Here is a 19,185-nt window from a genome sequence, read left to right on the forward strand (position 1 = left end):
CAGGTACTGCTTCTACCAGAGGGTCAAGGACGGCCAGCGCAGACACAGACCGGGGAAACAACAATTAACTCGTTGCCATAGAGTCACCGCCAAGTTTACGGCATAAAAACGCTCGGCTAAAGCATGCAACCATTTCTTTGCGCTCCAAACTTGAGGGGACGATCGACGTCCAGTCCGTCGTAGACCGGAGCGTGGAGGACCCCCCCGGGAAGCCCTTGGAGGGGCCCCGGGGGTCCTCACGTCCACTGGGGTCCCCAGCTAAATGATGCCAAGTTAAACTTCTGCGTACATCTCTTCTTTTTTTTTTTTTTTTTCCCATTTCCAAGATGCGAGCCCCACGAAAACCAGCGGTCATCCCCACTGTTAAGGGACCTTTGAGAACCACTGACTACCACCAAGGACCAGATGCAGCCTCAACGTCATTCCCACAGGGCCTCTCACCTCCTTTTAATTCCCTCTTTGACTATTTTTTGTTAGGGTCGTCTTTGCTTCCTCTCCGGCTGCTGCCGCCCACTCCTCCTCCACCGCTTGATTATTTTCAGCATTTTCGTGTGTGTGTGTGTGTGTGTGTGTGTGTGTGTGGCTGGTTTGGGAAATACCTGGTCACGATCAATGCGGATAAGGTATAGCCGGTCGTAGGTCGCCGCCTGCTGGTGAGAGAGGGGAAAGGACAGTGCACGGCAACAACGTAAAGCGACGCTCATAACGACGGGGCTGAGGTGAATAACGCGTCGAAAAGGGCGGAAGATAAACGCATCGCTCCATCTTTTCGGCGGTGTCCGGGTCGTGACGTCCTGACACACACTCGACCGGCGATTAGCGGAATATTATGTCTGGCTTTTAAATCACGGAACGCCGCGTCTGGGTCATGAGGGACGCAGTGGGTGCGAAGCGGGTCCGGGTAGATTATCCTCCCGGGTGGCAGTGGTCCTCCGTGCGCCCCAACCCAGCCAGGAACACAAAGAGAGACCCCCCACCCCCCACCACCCCAAAATAAACAAATAAATAAACAAATAAACAAACAAATAAATAAATAATAAAACAAAGCCATCATGAAAGCTTTAAGTGACTCGTTTGGTGTGTGTGTGTGTGTGTGGGGGGGGGGGGGGGGGGGGGGGGGGGGGTGATGATATAAATAGACCCGGTTGCTCCGGGTGGAGCTGGGCGTGGTGCGCCCTCTAGCGGCGACGGCGCGTCGGGACGAATCAAAACAATGACGGGGAATCCTGAAGGCGTTGGATCCGTCCCCCGTGTCTGAGCTCCACCGCGTAGAGGAAGAGCCAGAAATACAAAAAGCACATTAAAAACAATTAAAAACAACAACAACAACAACATGGGTGATGGGGTTGAAAAGTGTAGCGACGGGGTCGCAGCCTCTTGTGTGTGTGTGTGTGTGTGTGTGTGTGTGTGTGTGTGTGTGTGTGTGTGTGTGTGGGGCAGAGAGAGATGTGGAGCGCGCTAAACCCGGCAGCAGCTATATTTAGCCCCTTCCATTATTGAGCCCGATTTTACTCCTTCCTACTTCAAAGCGCCCCCACCCCCTCCACCCAGCCAGCCAGCCAGTTACCCAGCCAGCCAGCCAGCCAGTTACCCAGCCAGCCAGCCAGTTACCCAGCCAGCCAGCCAGTTACCCAGCCAGCCAGTTACCCAGCCAGCCAGCCAGTTACCCAGCCAGACAGCCAGTTACCCAGCCAGCCAGCCAGTTACCCAGCCAGCCAGCCAGCCAGTTACCCAGCCAGCCAGCCAGTTACCCAGTCAGACAGCCAGTTACCCAGCCAGCCAGCCAGTTACCCAGCCAGCCAGCCAGCCAGTTACCCAGCCAGCCAGCCAGCCAGTTACCCAGCCAGCCAGCCAGTCAGACAGCCAGTTACCCAGCCAGCCAGCCAGCCAGTTACCCAGCCAGCCAGCCAGTCAGACAGCCAGTTACCCAGCCAGACAGCAGGCCAGCCACCCAGCCAGCCACCCAGCCAGACAGCAGGCCAGCCACCCAGCCAGCCAGCCAGCCAGTTACCCAGCCAGACAGCAGGCCAGCCAGCTACCCAGCCAACCACCCAGCTACCCAGTCAGCCACCCAGCCAGCCAGCCAGCTACCCAGCCGGACAGCCAGCCAGCCACCCAGCCAGCCAGCCAGGTAACCAGGCAGCCACCCAGCCAGCCAGCTACCCAGCCAGACAGTCAGCCACCCAGCCAGCCAGCCAGCTACCCAGCCAGACAGCCAGCCAGCCACCCAGCCAGCCAGGTAACCAGGCAGCCACCCAGCCAGCCAGCTACCCAGCCAGACAGTCAGCCACCCAGCCAGCCAGCCAGCTACCCAGCCGGACAGCCAGCCAGCCACCCAGCCAGCCAGCCAGGTAACCAGGCAGCCACCCAGCCAGCCAGCTACCCAGCCAGACAGTCAGCCACCCAGCCAGCCACCCAGCCGGACAGCCAGCCAGCCACCCAACCAGCCAGCCAGGTAACCAGGCAGCCACCCAGCCAGCCAGCTACCCAGCCAGACAGTCAGCCACCCAGCCAGCCAGCCAGCTACCCAGCCGGACAGCCAGCCAGCCAGGTAACCAGGCAGCCAGCCGCTACCCAGGCAGCCAGCAACCCAGATAGCCAACCAGCCAGCTACCCAGCCAGACAGCCAGCCACCCAGCAAGACAGACAGCTAGTCCAGACCAAGCAGGGTGGGTGTGGGAGTGGGCGTGCAGACTGTGACAAAGAGAAAGAGACACAAGCGCCTCTATGGGAGGCTGCAGGAAGGTGGATGGCTGCTGTTTGGGTTCTAAATGTGGATCCCAGCTCCTGAATTTAAATGACTCCACAAGGAAATAAAGAGACAGGAGCATGAGAGGGGGCATCACAGAGACCCGTACAGAGCAGGGGGTCCCAGCCTTTTTTTTTTTAAGCCCCCTTAAGAGAGCATCTCAATCAAACCTGAATCAACTGAGACTCCCCCCCTATTTAAAACACACAATGCCTTTGTTTTTGTCTGGTGTTCCATTCTCATGGGAGGGAGGGCAGTGTTTTTAGGGCACACAGCCTATATATACTGTGGCATATTCGTGGATTTTGCTAGATTTCATATTTGAGCCGACACTGGATTTTTGCACCAATTTTTTTGACCATTAGAAATATACTCGCCTCAAATCGTCCATGGCCTTCCTTCGACCTCCCCTTGCTCTCTCTGGGGACCCCCACGGGGGCCTGGCACCCCAGGTTGGAAATCCCCAAAATAGAGGATAGATTTGTTATCAAACTATATTAAAGTTGTAAGAACATTCTCACGTTGGGGAACTATAATATTTAAGTAGGCCTATATAGGTTAGGCCTGCCGGTTTTTCATTAGGCTGGTGATCAACAAGCATATTGTAAAATGTTTGCTGGCTAATGCTTCCGCACAGGACAAGGCACCACGTCCAGAGCCGACCTGGGCGACAGGTTGACCGACACCTCCTCTGTAAACCTACAGACCCGGTCCTCAAACACACACTCCTGTGTTATACCAACATGGCATTAGCTGGGACTTTCGGAGTCTCGTTCCTCATTGTGGTCTGTAGTTGGCCGACACATTTCATTCAATAAAAACACCAGTCATGGAAGTTGTCAACTTCACAAATCAAAAATCCTGCACCCTGTTTTTGCTGGAATGTCAGCCCAGTTCCCACGTGAGTCCTTACCCGAACAAGGTTATAGCAAGATAAAACCCTGTGTACACAGAAAAATAGGGAGTAACATCCTTGTTGTAATAGGAAAGAGCATGACTGTCGGGCAGCAGAACAGTGTTTACAGTGTAGCTGGTGCAGAACAGGCTATAATAAAGCCAAACAGGCATTGTTAAAATTAATGTTTGTAGATTCAAAGATATAACAGCAAGATTTTGGCAAAAAAAAAAAAAAGGACCAGTGTTAAGATATTTCAATTAGGGTGAACGTCCTGTGGAAGGGTTTTTGTACCCCCTAGGTCTGCCCAACAACTTTTTTTTTTTCCCCTCAATGCAATACGGTTTCTAACACCAAATATTGTAAAAATGTCTTTATACAAAGTACTTAAGCAATTTCATGGAACTGAACGATATCCAGAATAGCAATCCAGCCTAGTATGAATACATACACTAAAAAAAAAATCTCAGAAATATACATCATTCAACCATCAACTGACTTTAATCCCAAACTACTGTATTAAGACTAGCAATATTCTAAAACATTAAAACCATCAGCATACACATCTCAGTTAGGACTACAAAGTTTACATTTAGTAGAAAAGTTATTGACAGACAGAATATATCTGGATATGAAGAACACAACACTGGCTGATGCTCGGAAGCCTGACCGACAAACATTTCAGTTAAATCACTTGGCTTCACCTTAATGCCTTGGAAAATAATTCTGCTAAAACAGACCGCTCCTTCAAGGGGGTAATAATCAAAACTTTTTTTTTTTTTTAATGTTCTACAAATATTCACTTTGTTTAAGAGTGCAGTTATTTGAGGAGAAAAAACAAACAAAAAAAAAACATCTAGTCAAATCCTGACTTTCCAAGCCTTTCGTCCAGGTATCCTCAGAGTACTCCAGTAATTGGACGTGAGGACACCCACCCATGGACCAGTCCTGTTTTCTACTTTGATCTGACAAAGAGGCCCAGGGAAGTGCGATTCCATGCTCCAATAACCCAATTTCATTACATTCATGTGATTTTGTACACCTGTCTAAAAAAGCTGCCGGTGCAGTTGGATTTTGTGCGGGTTGCACTTATAATTACCTTCTTAATCACAGACATTTCAACGGATTCGGTTTCACTGCAGAGTTACTATTACACTGTGACGGTAGAGGGTCTGTGAAGGGTCAGTTCAAATCAAACGTTGGAAATGGAAGGGGTGGACTCGGCCCAGGTGTGACGTGCTCCTTCTATGGACGGCAGCAGTCAAAATACCAAGAATGTATGCTACACAAGCAAAAAGGGACAAAATGTGACTTCAATACGAGTTTATGGTAAAAATCCAATGAAAACATTTTTGATTCATACAAAGTGGCAAGACTCAGCCGATCTAATTGAAGCTCTTACAAAACAAAAACAAAAAAACAATTTAAGATTAAATAAAAAGGTAGAAAGTATGCATTCATTGACATGTTGCAAAACAGGAGATTCCTCCCTTTTACCCTACAAGAATTTGAAAATATATGGATCAGGTACAACTTGGCAGCCTTCTGATCCGCAAAATACACAATATAAAAAAAATAAAATAAAAAAAAGGAGAAAAAACACAAAAACAAGGAGGAAGTTGAACTATCACTGTAGAGGAGTAGAATTGAGATATGGATGTTGGGCAAAAGGTCGTCAGGAGATTCATAGCCGGAAAACCACCAAAACAAAACACAAAAAAAAAAAATGCACTACCCCTCGGACATTCGTTCCAAAGGCAGAAAATGTGTGGAAACGGGTTAAAAGGGGGGCATCAGGAGCGCCTTGGTATGAGACAAGGACCCTCATGTGCTGCAGTTCCATAAGTGTGTGTGATTGTGTGTGTGTGTGTGTGTGTGTGTGCGCGCACACGTGCGCGCGCGTGTGTGGGTTTATTCCTCAGTAGATTCGTCCTCGGCTTCTGCTCCCTCTGGTTCCAAATCCTCGGCCCCGGCCGCCCCTGAAGCCTCCGCGTTGCTCTGCAATCACAAGAGACGGACGGACGACAGACTGTGAGGGCGGAGGAGGCCACGGGTTCCATCTACACACTCGGCGACTTGATCTGTTTCATCTCGGTTTGTTTAAACACGCTCTGGACGCCGCGACGCGCGGCCCGCTCCATCGTCGCGGAATTACCGCCTCCATCGACAGCCGGATAAATAAATTTGCGCCCGCGTCGTCACACCTGACACACAACGTGATGGTGACGCTGCGTTTCTGACCCTGGGTGGAACTCGGGTGTCGCGGCTTTAATCGGCGCTCTCCCAGTTCGCGTCTGACAACATGCGCCGTTGTCCCGGTCTGCAAAACCCCCCAAAAAAGGGGCAGAAATCGCAGTCTGCCATGGTCTTTATTGGGACTTTCCCATCAATGCTGGTCAGTGTTGATTTGAATACACCTATAGAGGACAAGTCATGACATCCATAAGCCATTGCACTCATTCAGCCTTCATATCTGTAAGTCTAATAATATGCAACTGTGTACCTATGAAGTCCTTTCAGTCCTGTAAAGATCTTGTCATCATTTCTATGTCTGCCAAGTCTAATAAAAATTCTAGACGACCAAAACCTGCTGTTGAAAGCCGAAATCCAGAGGAAGGGGCCCTTGACCATGGTCTCAACCACGACATCCAACTATAAATCTAGGGATCTGTCTGTCCTTTAATTATATTGATAACCGACTGCGATCAACCTCACACTTGGCGGGTGTATTGCTGAGGAGCCAAGGACCTGCAGTGTCGAATTTGGTGCACACGACAGTGTAACATTAATTAACTTTGAATAAACAAGCGAACAGCGAGCCGCTCCGGGCGGCAACGGGGCTGGAGGGCAGCTCCCCGGTGTTGAGCAAGTGTCTCTTTTCCAGGCGAGTCGCCGTGCGTGTGTGTTTTTTTTCCCCTGGGGAGAGGCCGAATTTCTCCGTGCAGGTGTGACATCTCTGCTGTTGCAGACAACAGGAAGGAATCCCTGCATGTCCTTCGATTATCTCGACAACCGTTCATCCCATCTACTTGACACTCGGCGGGTGTAATGGCTGGGGACCTAAGGACGTGCAGTGGGGAATTTGGTGCAAATTTGGACACGCGGTACGTGTCATATTAATACAGCGAGCCCCTCAGTGCAGCCGCTCGGCTCTGTGCAGCAGTGGGGCGGGGCTTCAGGGCTCTGCGACCGAGTCACTAACGTCCGCACTTATAAAAGGAATCTATCCGTCCTTCGATTATCTCGAACGGGCATGCGCCGCTTCTGTGACTGAGCAGCCACACCTGTCTTGGGTCTAGGTAATTGTGCCCGGGATCAGGGTGGCTGTATGCCTGTTGCTCGTTAGAGTTGTCGAGCAACAGGCAAATCCCCCATCCCCACCCACACACAGGAGAGGAGCCCTTGTCATAACATGTCTTCCATCTGCTCCGGGCTTGTTCCAGCTTGCCCGCTCTCCGCAATAAAACTGCCGCGTTTTCAACCGCATCGCCTGTGTCTCTGTGTTGGAGGCCCTGAGAACACCACTCGGGCGTATGATTGTGGAAAAAATAAATCATCTCTCAGTTTAATATGCAATATCAAAACAAAGTAGGTGCGAGTGCCTCTCACCATGGGTAAAGTTGCCGATGGTGGCACTGTACTTGCCGCTGGGGGGGTTGTAGATCTGCCGGGCGTCTCGTCGGGGCAGGGCGGGGATCTGCTTCTTCATGCCGCCGGATGCGCCCATCTCCTCAGTCGACGGACGCTTGGGTCTGGAAAAAGGTTTGGACAGAACCGACTCAAGCCGTCATGAACCTCAGCGACCAGTAGATTTATTTGAAGTTTAGCTCCTGTCTAAAGGTCTTTGCGCGCGTACATTTCCTGCTTGTGGCACCATCGATAAAAAGGTACTTGCTTGTCGGGCTTCTGGAATTAATCTACGTCATTGATGACATCCACGGCGAAAACGCTTCAATTTGGGTATTTTCGGTCGAATGCACATATCTGTATATACATAATAGCCTATCCCATATACATAAGTCTATTCCCTTTATTTATATTGTGTAACCCCACTCTGCATTACCTTTGAGATTTTATTTTATATATGTTATTCTATAGTATTCGACTTACCGCATTACGTTTTATGAATCAGTAAGTCAAGTAGAAATTTTGAGGTAGCTACTGTGATCAGTCTAGAACATATTGTGCGTAATCACCGGATGCGTTGCACTGACATTTCATCGCATATTGGCTCGAACTTATTATTATTATTATTATTATTATTATTATTATTATTATTATTATTATTATTGTAAATATATTATGATGATAACAGTAATAATAATAATAATAATGCCTTTGTGGCACGGTTAAGTCAGCACTACCAAGGATGCCTTTGTGACACGGGTAAGTCAGCACCTGGTCCTCCGGGTTGGGGGTTGGGCGTGGGGTTAACGACCTCACCCCGTAAAAAAAAGCATGTTACGGAAACGACGAGAAGAAGCCATTCTGGTAAGGAGCAAATGGTGGGGGCTCGTCGCCCAATGTTCCAGAAGGACAGGAGGAACTAACTAACTAACTATGTATGAAAGTATGTATATGACCAATAAACCTCTTGAATCGATGTGCCTTTATTTGAACTTTTTGATCCGCTGAAAATAAAAGCCTCTTTAACTACATTGGCGCTAATTTGTCACATGAGTGGGGCGCATAATGACGCAGGGCACTGTGGCTGTGCTGACGCTCCGTAGCACAAGTTTTCAAAGGCGGCTGCTGTAACACGCTCTAACATCATGCACAAAGTTTAGTGGATAGATTTAAGACACAAAATGTCCAGTGGTAAGGGAAATATCAAATTAAACTAAGTGCTTTGGTCCTTTGTCCTGACAATCAATATTTTAGTCTTGTTGCTGACAGTTGCAGTTTGTTTGGCTATTAATATTAATATATTATTATCATTGTCGTTTAATGCCGGACTTGCCTACGTACCATAGCAGGGTGTTATATGAAAATAAATCTCAAGTTTATGTTGTATATGACAAATTAAAATTTCAGTGAAAATGAATGGTTTCTATTAATACAATAAAAATAATCCAAAGACTCATCGACTACAAAATAAAGTAGGAGCAGCTGTACTTGGATGAAAAAAGATTCATTCATTCATTAATATGGTTTCCGTAGTAAAGCTGAGCTACTAAACTGTAATTATTAAGTAATAGTTAAAAGGGACCTATTATGGTCATTTCTAGCTCTTATATTTTTATTCTCAGACTCTGGTAGAATAGCTTTACATCATTCAATTAAAAAAACAAACACATTATTTATCTTATACTGGCTCTCTACTCTTATATTTATACATTTAATCAATGTACAACCAACAAGTTCCAATCCAGCAACAAAAAACATTTCCGAGCCAGTACAATAATCAGGAGTGGTTCTCTATAAGATGTTTCCATCTTTAAAATAATAAAGGCTCTTGTCATTGGGGGGGGTCATTGTATCGGGGAGAATGACGATCAAACTCACGCTACTGCCTCCGTCTTCTGGACCGGCTTCCAGGAGAGTGTGACTGTGCTCTTGTACGACGGAGGATTGTGGAAGAGATCCTGAACAATAAAATTGTAGCACGTCAGACGGGGAAAATGAAATTAAACGAGGCGCTGTGATTTCACATGTGGACTCGGAGGGTTAATATCTCACCTTGATGAGAACGTTGATGTTGTTGGTGATCTTGAGAGCCACCACTTTGATCTTATTCTACCGACAGGCAGAAGATAAAGATACTTTACACACAAGCGGAAAGAGCACGAAAACCATGTACAATCACCGGCTGCATTTGCTCAGGGCGCACTTCTCCCCGAGATAGCGGCTGAGACACACCGGCGACTGCCCCCAATTTATTTTTGTGGGCCATCACAGCTGATAAGCAGACATTCTTACCTCTTCTGTTTTCAACGCGTCGCCTGTCTTGCCTTGCAGTGCCACTCGTAGCTGCCTGATGTATACCTGCAGGCCCCTCGCAAAGTACTGTAACCTGTGTGACAACAGAAATACTTTGGGTTACATGACGGATTCCAATAGAAAATACATTTATCTTAATGCAAGGTAGGTTTGCCCAAAATAAATAAATAAACTAATTAACAAAACTCCCTTCAATTATCAGGGCTGGGTATTGGACAGGATCTCACAATTTGATTTTGACCCAAAGGATCACAATTTGATTCAATGTCAATTCAATGTGACTTCCATGAGATGGCTCAGGATACGTTTCTATAACCATATATTAGCATTATCTACATGATGAGAATTTATAACAACTTTTCAGTAAACCGTGCGCCGTGCTGTGACTTGCATTACAAGAATAATTCAAGGGACAAATTCAGTCAAACATAGAAATGAAATATTTCATTTGTGACCATGGCCGCATTTCATTCGATTCTACTTGTGTGGGGAGTGAATAATGGGAATGAAACTATTTAAACAAACAAAAACCATAGGGCTGTACCCGACTCCAAATATTGCCAGTCGAATCATATTTGCCAATATTTGACTATTCGCCGGCTCTTCCTATAGGCTAGAGAGGTGGCCGTCTAGGGTGCTATCCCAGAGGAAGCGATTGGGCTGCATTTTGCGCACCTGTCTCTCTCTTCAACGGCACCCAAGATGCGTGCGGTAGTGATGTGCCAAAACAGTGATTTTTTTTATTTTAGATGTAGGTTATTTTACACCTCCTTGTAGAGCCAAACAAGTGCACCGGTATGGAACTAAACCGTGTGTAATGAGGACACTTTCACCGTGACTCTCCCCGTTCACCCTCTCTCCATGCACTATGCGCAGAATATAATCTCAATGAGTCTACAACGACTGCTCGACTTGAAGAATCTGAGTTGACTGATGGGTTTCTGAGTTGTCAAAAAACTATTTGAATAACACTTAAAAAGAATGTTGGTCAATTTAACAGCAATAGAGCAGAACTAGGATCCCTTGCATCAATTAAGCAACTAAATAGTTTTACAAGCCACAGCTAGATCCAACTTGAGTTATGTTATTCACATGTAAACTACTTCCAACACCAAAGTTCTCTCCTCAGAAGAAAACGTCTCACCTGATCTTGAAGTCTTTGAGGCAATCAGCGTCCACCTTGTCCAGGAGGAAGTCTGGCAGCTTCCTGCCCAGCTGGTGGAAGCTGAAAAGGAGACACTCCACGTAGCTGAACTGTAACTTGGGCTCCTCACTCACTGCGTTCTCCCCATTCTCTCCTTCCTCAGGCGGCAGAGGCATGTATTCCTACAGACAGGCAAGAGGAGACACCATCATCCTCCTGTTAAACAACTATTATGATCAAACAGCTTTTTTGTCAGTGAAGGGATACATTTTACTGTAATTTATTCTTCAGTTCTCAATGGTGTTTTACATGGCTCCATTTCAACACACTACATATTGACACTGAGCCAGTCAACATACGACGCAAATATTGCTGTCAGTTTGAGAGTAAAACAATGACCAACGACTTTGACCGCCTGGCAGAATGATGCACATGTCAAAGGACAAGGTGAACCACAGGATCCCTGTCAGGCTATTTGCAAAGAAAGCACAAACCAAAAACTTGAGCTCTTGTACGTCACACGGGGGATTTAGGTGTGCTGCGACATTGTGCACTGAAGCATGGAAAGAGTAGGTGCCGATTCCCCCATTAGGCTACTACAACGTTATCAATTACAAACATAAAGGACAATTCAAGGTGGCCTCAGCAGTCTTTAAAATGTCTTGTGGAATTGAAATGACTCACCCATCTACAGATTTCCATATAATTAAGCCATTCATTGACATGACAAGACAGATTACTGCCATAGTTACTTCTTGTTCATCATTCAGGTGGGATGCTCAGCATTAGAGCTGAACGATTTAGGAAAATAATCTGATTGCAATTTAGTATGCCTTTTTAAGAAGGTAAATTCCTTATCCTTATTATTCACATAACACAAGCAATAAATCATTCTATAGTATAGTTAAATACAGTAAATATATAAACTGCTCTTTCCTGGAGGCCAAGCGTACGTGTGGTGATGAAATTAGATTAATTTATGCATGAATTGAGATTAATTAGATATCTAACTAATGAATTACAAAAAGAAAAACCTTCAATCACAGTAGAATATTGACTGATTGATTAACCAAAAGACCTTGTAATTGTTCAAATGAGATAATGAACATTCAAAAAATACGCAGTGTTTCAGCAGCAATGAGCGTCAGGGAGAATGTGTCCCCATTACGCACGGTTTCATTCCAAAAGGAGAGATCAAATACAATAAATCTGTTTTGGCCCTATCGCTGGCACGGCCATAGCTGCCACCTGCATCTTCAGTACCGTCAGAGAGGGAGGCCGGTGCGCAACTGCGCCAATTTGTGTGGTGAGAGTATGGTGCACAAGGCAGCTGCTTATCTCGCCTATAGGAAGAGCCGGCCCTAGACAGCCCTATTGGTTAGACTATAACATTTAATGTATTTATCCCTTTTAATTGCAGGCTTTGGGATTTGAAAATTGCATTCCATTACATTGGGATGTCGGCTGGAATTGTATTAACCGTTCAGCCCCATATAGATTATGATAGGAAAATGTATATAAACAAATTGGGTTACAGTGGAAGATGATGAATTTGTCTTGCATAAACGATTTTCTGCTTTTGCATTAAAAAAAAAACAACAAAAACCTATAATATTCAGTAAAATTGTCCTTGGAATAACAGCAACAAAAATATCTGCCGGCATGTATAAATGGTTTGCAATGCATGTTTTCCTCCGCATTTAAGTGCAGCGAGCCATGTGGCTCAATTCTTACCAGCAGCTTGGTAAACAGCATGTTAAGGTTAGACTCCAGTTTCTCCATATCGCCACAGAACGGACTCATCTCAGCCATCAGCTTCAGCACCTACTCGCACAGAAACACAGACACACTTTAACAGATATTCTCACAGTGCTAATGAGAAACAGTGCTACATGGTGCAGACTAATGAACCATTAACAACGTAGTTGGCCGACACCTCTCCTGACAGGTGGCTGCCATGCTGACTTTGTTTACTGTTGCAACCGTTCACCAAATGTCAGACAGCAGGCACATTGCTTGCTCAATAGCATGGGCATTTTTCAAGGAATGACATGATGGTTCAGGGTATCTTACTTAATGCTGGGAAAACATTTTTCACTTTGGTCCCAATATTTACTTGCAACTTAAACATTTACCAGCAAGTCAACGTGCCCAATGTCAGGTACCAAACAAAAGCTTGCTGTGTGTTATAGTAAGCATACTGTGAAGATGTCAGAGGAAGGAGTACCTTCATCAATACAGAACAAAAAGCACAAACCTCCAGCTGAATGTCCAGTTCTGCCACAGGACTGGTCAGGGTGCTCAGATTGGGCAGGACGTGTTCACAGAAGTAGGTCACAAAGCGTGTGGAATGGACATTTTTCTGAAAAATGGTATAAACACAATGAAATTAGGAGTGCTCTTCTCTCCTTGATGCATATATATTTAAGGGAAGAGCATTGATTTTTAATCCAGCTTTACTACCCATCTCTCCATCTTCCACCTTGAGTGTAATTACCGTGTTTCCTCAAATAGTGACCGGGGCTTTTTTTTTTTAACCTCCACTGCAGAGGGTACCGGGCTTTTATTGGAAGCAGGCTTATATTAGAGGCAGGCTTTTATATCTAATTCCCTCTGTTTAATACGTATATTTGATCATATTTTAGCATGAATTTCAAAAATCAAACTTCCAGCTGGGTGCCATGCCATGCAAACATGTATGGTGAATAAAGAGAGCTAGTAACTACCCTAAAAGATGCACTTGTGGTGGTAGCCGACGGGGATAATTGCAGTTTTTTGAGTTTGCCTTTAAAGCACCACTTCCTGCTTGGAGAATGAGTTTATTAAATTATTAAATTCAATACATCTACAATAAAAACACACTGTTTTTATTTGCTTTGTTTGGGAGCGGAGCTCCGATCAGTCTATCCCCTGGTCTGTATTTGAGGGAGGCTTTATTTGTTTGTGTAGACCACGCCCGCGGCATTTATTAGAGGCCCGGTTTTTATTTCGCTACCGGTTTATATTTGAGGAAATACAGTTATTAGATCTGTGTTATTTGAGATTGTTTTTTTCTCTACTATAAATCAAAATACAAAGTAAGGAAAATCATATTAAATAAAGTGAAATTCCCCTGACAGCAACACAGCAGGGGTTCTGTTGTCGTGGACAAAGATTAGGTGGGGTTTCCACTCACAGAGAAAAGCGGCAGGGCCTGTCGTGTGCACTGCAGCAGGCGATCCACTGTGTCGGGGTCAGCCGGGTTGAGGGCTTGCTCCAGGAAGGCTTGATCAACCACCAGTTCCACCAGCTGCTGCCGCCCGCTCACCGTCTGCAGCACCCGCAGGCCGGACACCACACGCATCAGCAGCACAAACTCCTCACCAGTCACATCCTCCAGCACCTGTGAAAAGGGAGCCGCTACCTTAAGATTCACCTCCCAGCGTAGCGCTTTACATCACAATGCAAGAGCACATTCCACCAGTTTCCGACAAGGAATGGAAAGGAGGGTGCAGCTTTTCATGGACAAACTCCAACAGCTAAGTTCTGCGGCTCTTATGGCAACTAGGGATGCAGGGGTTAACAGATCACAATTAACTTCGCTTTAAAACATCAGGGTTTCGTCACAGTAATGGCTCAGCTGCACCAAGTGCTTCTGTTCTTACTCTCAAAAAAGGGACATTATGATGGTACATTATTTTTCTATGAACAACAGTTGCATAGTGAGGAAAATCAAACAGAGAAAAATGCCAGTGCAACCTAAAATTCTCGGGCGGCACATGTTGTGACATTGTATTTCAGTGATAAATCACACCTACATAAGGTGTTTTTCAACTGCAAAAAAAAAAAGGGGGGGATTTTCTCAGGCAACATGTCAAATTTGATTATTGAAAATAGATTAAAAAAAAAATACTATATTCAAAATATTAGAAATCAACTAAGGTCACTACTGCAAGTCCAATCAAAGGTCATCTTGGCATGGATTTTTTCCCCCCCTTATTCATGTTTTGCGGAACTGCTGCAGTTCAACTCGCTGTTGCAGAATCCTTGATGAAGCGAGTGTCTTATGCGCCCTCTTCCAAACAAGCCCAGGATTTGAACGAAGCTGTGACCTACTCCAAAGATATGATGCCATTTCAGATTGTGGAAAAAAAATAGATTCCTTCATTTAATGAAAAACGCAGTAACACAATACAAAGTTCCAACAAGAACCTACTTTGGTGCAAGGGTCTTTCGAAACTAGAAACAGAAACGAGAGCTTCAAAAGAAGCAGGCAGAATTCAACATCCCACCAGGTGGGGAGCCACATTTGAAATGATTTCCAGGTTCTTGGAGAAGCAGCAGGCTGCCTGCGGTGTGCTAGCAGGAGACAGAAGCACATGAGCACATGGCATCTCATGCTTTGGCTTCCCAATGATTTCACTGGTGTCCTGGCCTCAGAGAGACAGGTCACACTTTCCTCCCTGAAGCCAGTCTTGAAGCACATCAACAGTGAGATACTTCAAGATCAAGAGGAACACAGCACTCTCACTAAACAAATGAAACAGATAAGATAAGACCTGCTACTGCAGCTAAGATATACAGAGGAAATAAAGAATGTGCTGGATATATACAGTTTTGTGGATCCCAGGTTTAAGGGAAGCTTTGCTGAGAATCTGGATGGCATAGCCAAGGCATGTAGTGTTTAAGCAATGGCACCTACAAGACAAGAACCTCAAGACACAGAATGGCCTCCAGCAGCAACCACACAAAGTACCTCCATCGCCACCAAGAAGAAAGAGAAGAGCCTTTCTGGACTGTTATAGTGAATCACCACCGCAAGGAAGAACAAGTCAGCAACAACAGAGTGCAACGCCATCAACCCAAGACAAACTTGATTCTGAGGTGAAACTGTACTCGTCCCTTCCTGCAATTGATTCTGATCCACCGGCTTGGTGGAAGGCACATGTGGAAGAAATGTCAGTGCTTTTGAAAGTGGCCACAAAGTACTCGTGTATCCCAGCCAAAAGCGTGCCTTCGGAACGGTGAGGGTGGGTAAGAGTAATTCTAATGAGATATATTGACAATTATTTTTTTAAATTTTGTACTGTATTATTTCTGTTTTGAAAAGCAGCAACCGTTAAACACAAAAGGCAACAAAGAAACGTGGGTGTGCAGAGATCCAACTTGCGATTGGCAAGTCATTTTTTATACAACTGTTAATGATAGAACTATTTCATATGAAATTGTGTGTGTGTGTGTGTGTGTGTGTATATATATATATATAAATAAAAGACCAATACAGAGTGTGCGGGTCGTCTGAACTTTTTATTTCCCTAACTTGGTACCTTATGAGCAACAGTTTGGGTGTCCATTCCTTAAATCTGAACCAAAACACCTTTATCAAATTAACATCCATCATTGCAACCAAAGAGAATTCTGCCATTAACCAAGAAGGCAAAAACATCTTTCTTACGTATCAAGTTCACCTTTTTTGTTTCCGTGAAGATGTAATCCTCCACCTCCTTGGTCATGACGTCCTCAGTCAGGGTTTTAAGCTTGGCTGATAGGAACTTTATGGCCCTCTCCCGAACAATATCCTCTCCCTGTAGGATTTGGGAAAATACTCCCGCAAGAGTACCTGAATAACAGAACAGCAAAGTAGGGAAGATGTTCTTTACATTACTTAGAATGGGAAACTACTCACGACGCACAACTGTGGTTACCAGCCAAAGAGTTACACAAAGATTGTTACAGTAGTAGCGTTCAAGATTTTTTAAATAACTGGACTTCCATTGTATATATTTCCCCTACGATTCGGCTGCAAAGCTGGAGTGGACCAACATTCGAGGGCTTGGCTCAATGCAGCCACAGCGATGTTAAAACTTACCCTTGGCATCAGCCTTGAAAATAGAAATAAGTGATGTATTCACTTGGTTAAACTCTGCTGTGTCATCTGAAAAAAAAAAAAAGAACGAAAAAGAAGGTTGTATGCAAGTCTTCGGCTAATTTAAAATGCCAGCTCAAATTGTATCACAGTAACTAATATTTAGGGAAGAAAGAAATCCAGTACCAGTCTGGAGAAGCTGGGTGAGGATGTCTGCTACCCTGAGGATGTTCTCCCCGGTTGCAAAACGCGGAAGCTCTTTGATGGCCTGCCGCCGAATCTGGACACAAAGACATCATTTCTTTCAGGCCGGCTCACTGTTTTTTTTATAGTTGCAAATATGTTAATTGAATGGTGTGGATTTCCCGTCCTTTGGTTTTTTGCTTTCCTAAACGCTGCTATATTTACATTTTAATTAAAAACACACAAATGTAATTTGCTGTGAAATAACTTTAAGTACATTTATACAGTTGGTTGTTGCGTGCATGCACTTCAAATTGCAAACTGCTTTTTTTTCCCCCCACCATGAACAGCATCTACCATGGGTCGACTCTCACAGATTCAAAATAAAAAGTTAAGCTAGAAGTAAACTATTTTTCTACTCCCATGCATACAGGTGACATCTTCCATCATTTCAACAACACAGAAGCAGCTCTTGTGGCCAGACACTTTGGATGATCTATATTGAGCCGGATTTATCAACCCGATCAACCAAGATTGCTTTCCGAGATTGACCAGTTTCAACTTTGGAAAATAAGGATGCAAAATACTCACTGAAACATCTTCATCTTCACACAGGTCGAGCTGTGCATTAATCGCCGCATCGGCAAGCTCTGGGAAGCTGCTGAAGAACTTCGGGATGAACTGCGCTGCCAGACGCTTCTCCTTCGGGCCGCCCTTCACGCCATCCAAGATCACCTGATACGCATCTTTATGCTGCAGAGGAAACAGGGACCAGGGGAAGAAAGCGTGAGAACTCACTACTTTGTCAATGTCTTGCTGTTGGTTGGATGTATTTCAGTGAGATTAGGTTTACGTTCGGTAGAGCTGAATGTATTGGCAGGAATGGGCGGATTGGAGCCAAAAGATTCCCTTGTGACAAATTCACTGTAACCTACCGGGCGAGTGAGATTCTAAGTATAGTAACAGGCACAACATTCAAGATACTTGGCCACGCGCATAATACTAGTACGGCGCAGTGAGATAGTGAAAGGGCAATTCCAAACGAAGTAGATATATCAGTAAAATTATATAAGCTAGATCTGAAATGGAAATACAAAAAGGGAATATAAGAATAAAAATGTATCGCAAAATATATATATGTATACAAACGTGTCTAGCACGCACAATGCCAACAGCGCAGCAGTACAACAGCACAGCGTCAATGGAAAAGGTTTAAAATTAAATGTTTTCTAATCACCTAGCTGAGGGCGAAACTAACGATTTATTACAGCTGATAATTTACAAAATATAGCATCAGCACATGGCCCGGGGCCAGGCACACGTATGGTCTTCACACTGCGGGAGCTAGCTCGACGGCTGGCTAGCTAGCTAGGGTTAGCCTAGCACGTTTAACGGCGCGATGAAAAGTTCAACCCCCTCCCGGACGCCGTCCCGAGCGAGTCACGCGGTGAAGAGAGCCGCTCGGCTGGTCCAGCCGGTGGAAAGGCACGGCGAGCGAGCCGGGGTACAGTCGCAACCCGCACTGGGCTCATTGAATTCCGCCAAAATCATCGACCCGGGCGGAAGAAGGCGAAGTCGCAGCTCCCACAACACACCCGAGCCCCATCGTCCCCACACGACCGAATTTCGGCAGCGAAATCCAAAACGGTGAACGGCAGATTGTGGCGTCTGCCTCGGCGTAATAACTTTTTAGCCCTGAACTTTAAATTGGTTTCGTCCCCAACGGAGTTCATTATTTTCAGCTCGGGAGTCGACGACTCACCCTCACGGGGAGCGACACCAGGCGACCCGAGTCGCTGACGCGATTCGTTCGCACCGAGCGAGTCGTCCCGGAGCCCGCATCACTGGTACATCGCGGTTATGTAAGAAAGCGGGTCTCCAGTATGCCAGCACCCGGGGCCGCCCAACGACCGCGCTCGACAAATTCGGTCGAATCGGCGTGTTTTGTTTTTTGTTCTCCTTCTCACCCGGACAACGGGAGGGCGGCGGGTGGGGACGCACCTGACTGAGGTTCTCCTTGGCGTCGGCCAGGATCCCGTAGTTACGGTACAGCTCCTCCACGGTGGCCGCCATCTGCGCGCTACGGTCGAGGGCGCCGAACGAATCCGCAACGACGTCGCGCTCCGGGGCGATGCGATGGGTTGGCCGGCGGCCGCTAATCAGACAGCGCAGTATTTCGGGAGAGGTCTCATTCGAGGGTGGCGGCGCCGGGGCGGGAGGGAGATTCCACGAAAGCTGAGAACGAAAGCCCCGCTGTCTGTTCCCGCGACGTGCTGCCGCTATGCTAACGCTACGGGAGAGTGGGCGGTGCGCACGCGCAAAGACCGGCCAACCGGGAAGCTGCCCCGAGCGCACGTGACCCGCGGGCCCGGGAGTTCTCGCGGCGAGTGCACGTGACCGCGGGCCCGGGAGCTCTCGCGAGAACAGGA

The 19,185-nt window shown here is 46.1% G+C and overlaps 1 protein-coding gene across 1 annotated transcript; it reads right to left on the reverse strand.

The window, feature by feature from the left end:
* Positions 1-4,132: 4,132 nt before the first annotated feature.
* On the reverse strand, positions 4,133-19,040 carry api5 (apoptosis inhibitor 5). The gene is made up of 14 exons (XM_080001787.1): positions 18,758-19,040; positions 17,348-17,509; positions 16,760-16,853; positions 16,577-16,642; positions 16,176-16,327; positions 13,904-14,110; positions 12,986-13,090; positions 12,463-12,552; positions 10,729-10,910; positions 9,564-9,657; positions 9,324-9,380; positions 9,150-9,229; positions 7,254-7,396; positions 4,133-5,642 (listed from the first exon to the last, which is right to left on the reverse strand). The coding sequence occupies exons 1-14, from the start codon at positions 18,827-18,829 to the stop codon at positions 5,563-5,565; spliced, it is 1,584 nt and encodes a 527-aa protein (XP_079857913.1). The 5' UTR covers positions 18,830-19,040; the 3' UTR covers positions 4,133-5,562.
* Between the last annotated feature and the right edge of the window lie 145 nt (positions 19,041-19,185).

Source organism: Zeus faber (assembly GCF_960531495.2).
Source record: "Zeus faber genome assembly, chromosome: 6".
NCBI lineage: Eukaryota > Metazoa > Chordata > Actinopteri > Zeiformes > Zeidae > Zeus > Zeus faber.

Bases quoted from the DNA above. Each gene is read 5' to 3' on its own strand.
- api5 (XM_080001787.1), bottom strand. From the start codon at position 18,829: ATGGCGGCCACCGTGGAGGAGCTGTACCGTAACTACGGGATCCTGGCC. The intron at 16,328-16,576 runs GTAAGTTTTAAC...TCTGTTATTCAG, and splicing joins TTTCAAGGCTGATGCCAAGG to GTACTCTTGCGGGAGTATTT. The intron at 13,091-13,903 runs GTGAGTGGAAAC...ACCATTTTTCAG, and splicing joins AGGCCCTGCCGCTTTTCTCT to AAAAATGTCCATTCCACACG.